This window comes from Tupaia chinensis, unplaced genomic scaffold (assembly GCF_000334495.1).
Source record: "Tupaia chinensis unplaced genomic scaffold, TupChi_1.0 Scaffold000361_2, whole genome shotgun sequence".
NCBI classification, from domain to species: Eukaryota; Metazoa; Chordata; class Mammalia; order Scandentia; family Tupaiidae; genus Tupaia; species Tupaia belangeri.
Window position 1 is genome coordinate 4,617,458 of NW_006159858.1, and position 7,165 is coordinate 4,624,622.

The 7,165-nt window shown below is 40.3% G+C and overlaps 1 protein-coding gene across 3 annotated transcripts in view; it reads left to right on the forward strand.

Annotated features, from left to right (window-relative positions):
- Positions 1-6,564, forward strand: part of NOP58 (NOP58 ribonucleoprotein) — a 32,539-nt gene extending 25,975 nt beyond the window's left edge. For all 3 annotated transcript variants that reach the window (XM_006153048.3, XM_006153049.3, XM_006153050.3), the window contains 3 exons: positions 2,139-2,272; positions 5,319-5,464; positions 6,443-6,564. In XM_006153048.3, the coding sequence (XP_006153110.1) occupies positions 2,139-2,272; positions 5,319-5,464; positions 6,443-6,493 (331 nt within the window). In that variant the 3' untranslated portion in view covers positions 6,494-6,564. The remainder of the gene's footprint in view (positions 1-2,138; positions 2,273-5,318; positions 5,465-6,442) is intronic.
- The last annotated feature ends 601 nt before the right edge of the window (positions 6,565-7,165 follow it).

The window sequence follows — 7,165 nt, forward strand, 5'->3', positions numbered from 1 at the left end:
CTTTCCCTGTCTATGGTGAGCACACGTGCCCTATAGCAAACTAAGAAAAAAATAATGTACTTCAATATCTCCATAATTTAAAAACAGTTATTTTGGTAATAAATAAAATTGTATGTTTTTTTTTATGTACATGTTTTGAATTGTGGAATAGCTAAAGGGAGCTGACCTTTATTATCTTATGCGTTTTCTTGTGGTAAGAACAATTAGTCTACTTGATGATTTTCAAGGATATGTATAATACATTGTTACTAACCATGGTCACCATATCTAATTTCTTTTTCTTGCTGTGTAGTTTTCTGTATTCACTTCTGTTTGCTTATTTTTTTAAGAATTGATTTTATTTATTCTTACTATTTCTTAATTTTTTGTAGTGTACATGCACTCACAGAAGAGGAAAAGTGAGAAAACAAGTTGCCAGGTCCTGGACTTGAACCACAGTTGGCCATGTGGGAGTCTAGGCCACTAACACCCATGCCACCTGCTGCCCCTCACGTCTGGATTTTTCTTTTTTTGGAGAGGTTTTCGCTATAGGGCACGTGAGCTCGCCAGAAAGAGAGAGACAGAGAGACAGAAACTGAGAAATCACCCCCCAGGGAGGATGATGGCCACGCCACAATTTCTTCTCCTCTATTCTCCATTCAGGAACTTGGGTGGGCACGCACGCACGCACACGTGCCTGGCATGAGTTTAAGTCACCAGGGCCAGGACTTGGACTGCTGTCGACTACATGGGAGTCCAGTGACATAGCCATTATGCTAACTGCTGGTCCCTGGATTTTAATCATAAACGCATTTAATATATTTCCAGATGTTGAGAGTAAGTGAAAGTCTGAAGACAGACAGTAAGTCTAAAAGTGGTTTGTAGGCATGATAAAGTACTTAGATCTCATTGTCAAAGTGGAAAAAAAAAAAAGGATTCGGTATGGAAAAGTCTTTTGGTTATTATTTGAAATAATCTTCATTACAGGTGAGATTATGATGGTAAAATACAATTTGGTACAGCTTTTCTGGAAAGCGTTTGATGTATGTATCAAGATCTTTTTAAACATTTATAGTTAGGGACAGCAAGTGGCGTGGTCGTTAAGGAAACTAGACTCCTACATGGCTGACAGAGGTTCAAGTCCTGTACTTGGCGGCTTGCTTTCTCAGTTTTTGTCTGTTTCCCTTTCTGATCAAATTAAAATAAATAAATAAAGAAAAGTAATTTTTTTTTTGAGAGGTTTTTGCTATAGGGCATGTGCACTTGCCAGAAAGACAGAGACAGAGAGACAGCGAGAAATCATCCCCCGGCAGGATAGCTACGCTGCAGTACCTTCTCCTTCATTCCCCTCTTGGGAACTTGAGCATGCATGCACACACATCGGTGAGTTTAAACCACCAGGTCCGGGATTTTGGACACGTATGCATATATGCCTGGCGTGATTTTCAGATCACGAGTTTGAGACTCAGACTTCAGTCGGCTGTGTGGGACTCCAGCACCTTAATCACTACACACCTGCTGGCCCCTACCCAGTGTTTAAGTTGAATTTGTTCCATTTTTACTTTAGTTGTAAAGAGATTTTCTACATTATTTCCCAGCCTGTGTTGCTTGTTTTCCTATATAACTACCTAATTAACTACATTGATTACTAAATCTTAATTCATTTAGCTTACCACTTTTCTGGAATATTTGACCTGCTTGAAAAATATTACTGGGGTGGGACCAGCAGTTGGCATAATGGCCATGTTGCTGGACTCCCATGTAGTCCACCACGGTTCAAGTCCCCAACCTGGTGGCTTAAAATTCACGCCAGGCATGTGCGCGTGTGTGCCCAAGATCCTGAGAGGAGAATGGAAAAGGGATTGTGGCGTGGCCATCCCCCCACCCCGGGGGGGTGATTTCTCGCTTTCTGTCTCTTTGTGTCTTTCTGGCGAGCGCATGTGCCCTATAGCAAAAACCTCTCAAAAAATATTATTGGGGCGACATGTGGCATGGTGGTTAAGGCACTGGAAACTGTTAGTGTTCATGAACTACCCCACAACCACTAATAAAATGTCCGTTGTTTAAGTATTACCAATGGCATTTTCTTTATATCTCTTGAATATTATTTCAATTACAGATATTTGTAGATACTTTGTAAAACTCCTTGGTTTTTTCAGTGAAGTGAAGACTTATGATCCTTCTGGTGACTCCACACTTCCAACTTGTTCTAAGAAACGCAAAATAGACCAGGTAGATAAAGAAGACGAAGTTACTGTGAAGAAAGCAAAAAAAGCCAAGATTAAAATTAAAGGTTAGTTTGAATTTTTTTATACTTTCATTTCTTAAGATGTTCAAGTCATATGTCTTGGGAAAGTATGTTTATCAGACTTCACAGAGAACATTTGGAAGTATAGCTTTAAATATGTGAAATTAAGTATTTTACTAAGTGTGTTAAAATTTTGATTTCTTTTGCATCAGTTAGAAAATGAGAAGGAAGGGAACCAGCAGTTAGCGTAATGGCTATGTCATTGGATTCCCACATAGTCGACCGCAGTTCACGTCCCGGACCCAGTGGCTTAAAACTCATGCCGGGCGCATGTGCATGTGTGCCCAAGATCCCGAGAGGAGAATGGAGGAGAGGGGATTGCAGCATGACCATTCCCCCTGGGGGGTGATTCCTCGCTTTCTGTCTCTATGTCTCTCTCTGTCTGTCTGGCGAGCGCACGCGCCCTATGACGAAAACCTCTCCAAAAAAAAAAAAAGAGAAAGAAAGTTTTGTCGTGTAGTTAATGAATGTCGAGTTGATGCAACGGGGGTTTTCTTCCATTCCTCTTATGTGGAGTAGGGGAGTAGTGGCCTGGGTAGCCAGCCACTGTGGTAGGAATGTTTTTACAGTGCTCATCACTGAAGGTGGTTAAGCAGGTATTCCCATTGTTAGTTGAACCTGTGTTCGTTGAGCACCTCCCATCTAGTCTAGCAAAAGAATCAAGTGTTGAAGCAGTGATTGACTTAACTTAGGTTCTAAATGGTGTAGTGGTCAAAGTATACTATAATCATCAAGTGTGGGCCTCTACCCTAAAGGCAGACAACATCAATGAGTACTTCTGTACTCCTAGTTCCTTATTGGAAAGACAGGCGATTCCCAGGCATATGAAACACTGAACTGCATATTTGTATCCTCAGTTGCTCTTCCAGTAAGCTTTGCAAACTTTATATGACTGGATCTTGCCACTCACGATCTGTTGCCCTACAGTTTTCCTCATCCCATAATTGGCAAGTCTGTTCCTCTGGCCGCCAACTTCAATTCTCTTCTCAGAACCCAAGTCTGCTCTGGCAGCAAGTCCTCTCCGTGAATTCTGCCTCGGAAATGTATAGTAGCCACAGTGGCGGCACCCCCACTAGGTCTCTGATCTTTTAGAAATTTCTGCTTGTTATAGTGAACTGTTTGCTATTTCTTGAATTTGCCTGCCAATGCTCCACCACCCAATGGAAAGAAAAAGAAAATACACACACACACACACACACACACACACACACCAACACACTTTACAATATTAGCATTTGCTCTACTCTTTTCCCTCCAGTTATGTGCATCATTTGGTCCCTCATCTGTTTCAAGTGTTTGCCTGACCATGGTATATAAAATACCCATATGTAGGAGCCAGCAGACGATGTAATGGTTAGGTCACTAGACTCCCACATAGTCGACCAGAGCTTTGATTCTCTGACCCAGTGATTTAAAAAATTCATGCTGGGTGCATGTGAGTGTGTACCCTAAATCCCCAGAGGAGAATGGAGGAAAAAGGATTGTGGCATGGCCATTTCCCATGGGAGATGATTTCTCACTTTATGTCTCTCTGGCACATGCACGTGCCCTACAGCAAAATCTCTTTTAAAAAAAAAAAATCCGTATGTATTCTTCTAGCATTACCCTTTCTCCTTTATTTTATCCTTAGCACTACCTGTTACCTAGTGTATCTTTTATTGTCTTTCAACTCTCCCACTAAAATAAATGGAAATCATAAGTATAGGTATTTTTGTCTGTTTTGTGCATTGCTATCTCCAGTTGAGTAGGCTAAGTCCTAGCATATAGTCAATGTGAAATAAATATTTGGTGAATTATTATTATTTTAATTTTAAAAGAGGTTTTTGATATAGGATTTATGTGCTTGCAGGAGAGACAGAAAGTGAGGAATCACCCCCCCCCCTTGGGGCAGGGCGGGGATGGATATGCTGCAATTCTTTCTCCATTCTTCTCAGGATTTTAGGCATGCATGCAAATGGGCCCATAGTGAGTTTTAAGCTGCCAGGTCCGGGACTGGAACCACACTTGGCTACATGGGAGTCCAGCGACATAATCTTTATGCCATCTGCTAGTACCAGTGAATTAATTTCTAATAATAGCTACCTGTTCCTCTAATGGGCCAAGCATTATTTTTAGTTTTTTGCATGCACTTTTTAAGTCCCAGTAATAATCAATGTGATAGACATTATTAAATGTTATAGTTGAGGATGTGGAGTTTTGAAGATGGTAAATAAATTACTTAGAATCACAGGAGAAGAAACCAAAGGCTTCTGACTCCAAATTACAAGTTCTAAAGCATTTCTGAAATAATTGCCTTCACTCCCCGAAAAAGTAGATTTGGAAATCAGATGACCTTTAAAAAAGAGATTTATTTATATAATTTTATTTATTATCATTACTACTTTAACTAGTTGGTAGGGGGCAGTGAAAAAGCAACTGCCAGGTCTGGGTCTTGAATCACTGTTGGCCTTGTGGGAGTCCAGTGCCCCAACCACCATGCTACCTGCTGACCTCCAGATGACCTTTATTTTAATCCTGGTTTCTGTATATAACTGCATGAGCATAAGAAAATTACTACTACTCTGTGATAGTTATATGTATCTCTTTTTTGAGAGAGAGAGAGGTTTTTGCTATAGGGTGTATGCACTTGCCAGAAAGAGACAGAGAGACAGAAAGCAAGAGATCACCCCCCAGGGGGGATGGCCACACTGCAGTCCCTTCTCCACTCTCCTCTCAGGATCTTGGGCATGCACACACACGTGCCTGGCGTGAGTTTAAGCTACCGGGTCTAGGACTTTTAACTGCGGTCAGTCGACTACATGGGAGTCCAGCAACATAGCCATTACACCAACTGTTGGTACCTTATATGTATCGTTTATAAAGTTAGTGGTATTGAGCCGGTAGTCCTTGAAGTACCTTTCCAACTATACGATGAATATAATAAACATTGTATAATTGACCAGAATGACAGAAAAATCTAGGACTCAAAAGGTTTTAGGAGTGGCGTCTGACACAATATTAATTTGTATGCCTTTGCACTTATCTTACTCAGTTGAAGAACAGGAGGAGGAAGAAGAAAATGTGATAATGGTAGAAGAAGAAACATCTGTAAAGAAGAAGAAAAAAAAGGATAAAAAGAAACACATTAAGGAAGAACCACTTTCTGAAGAAGAGCCGTGTACCAGCACAGCAATTTCTGTATGTCTGGCGGTGGGGGTGGGAGGGGTTGTTTGTTTGCTCTGCTTTACTTTTTTGTAAGCTTTTTGCTATAGGGAGCATGCGCTCAACAGAGGTAAGAGTGAAAGTGAGAAATCACCCCCTTTTTTTTTCCTAATTATTTTAATTAATTTATTATTATTTGACCAGAGAGAAACTGAGAGGGAAAGTCAGAAAGCAAGCCACTAGGTTTGGGATTCAAACCACAGTTGGCCATGTGGGAGTTCAGCACCCCAACCACCACACCACCTGCTGGTCCCAAGAGATCACCCCTTATGGGGGATGGCCATGCCATAACCCCTTGTCCTCCTAGAATTTTGGGCTTGCATACACACACACACACACCCATCATGATTTTCAAACCACCAGGTCCAGGATTCAAACTGCGGTCACCCATGTGGGAGTCTAGTGCCTTAACCATTATGCCACCTGCTGGCCCTTTGCTCTGCATTTTTATATAAAATGTACTAAAAATATTTGAGGTTTATAATATGTTGTTATAGAATACATAACGATCTAAAGATGTATTTGCTTGAGGGGCATATGCGCTCCCTAGAGAAAGTGAAAAAAGTGGGATGGACACTCCACGGTTCCTTCTCAGGATTTTTTTTTTTTTAAGATTTTATTAAACTTTATTTGTTTGTTTATATATTTTTATTTTAATTTGGCCAGGAGGCTCAAAGCAGGTGGGGGAGGTGCCGAGAAAGCAAGCCACCAGGTCTGGGATTCAGACCATGGTTGGCCATGTGGGAGTCCTGCACCCTCAACCACCATGGCACTTGCCAGCCCCTTTTATTTTTATTTATTTCTTCATTTTATTTTTGTCGGTTTTTTTTCCCTGATGTAGAATCTTAATGGGGGGCGGGTGTGGAAATGGTTTACTTTCAAGACAGTAGAGAAGGTGTGGTTTTTTTACTCTATTGCAGCTCCTTCAAAAGTATTCTTGTTGGTTATTTTCAGAGCCCAGAGAAAAAGAAGAAAAAGAAAAAAAAGAAAGATACTGAGGACTAGCAGAAGGGGAACATAACTACGTGCTGGATGGACAGCATCGTGCTTAGATGCAGCTGGGAGTATGCCAGAGATGCTCTGTAGAGTAATCAAGGGAAAGTTGGATGAAACAATGATTAATCATCGATAGCTTTTCAAAACCTATTTGTGTCTTGACATCAACTCTGTTAACCTTATTATGTTGTTGTTTTTCAGAGTCTTTGATATACAAATAAAAATATTTTCTTTGTATTTTATGTCAATTCTGTGATGTATGTACTTTAGGTAGAGGAATGTTGATTTTTCTATTTTATTATTTGGCATCTGAGAATTATTTTGATTATTACTGTTAAAAAGTGAGAGCTGTTCATTTGAAATAGACTTGGAAGGCAGTAGTAAGTAGATTTTTTATTATTATTGTTAAAATTATTTTTCACATGAGTTTTGCCAGAGAAAGACAGAGAGAGGGGGAGAGTGAGAAAGCAAGCTGCTAGGTCCAGGACTCAAACCATGGCCAGCCATGTGGGAGTTCCAGCACCTTAACCACCATGCCACCTGCTGGCCCAGTGAAATAATTTTTTTAAAACACATTTATTTTCAGTATCATGATCAGACTACTACATTTAGTAGTCAATAGCATAGGTGAAAAAAAAATCTTTATTAACGTCCTTTGTTGAAATGGTTTACAGTTTCCAT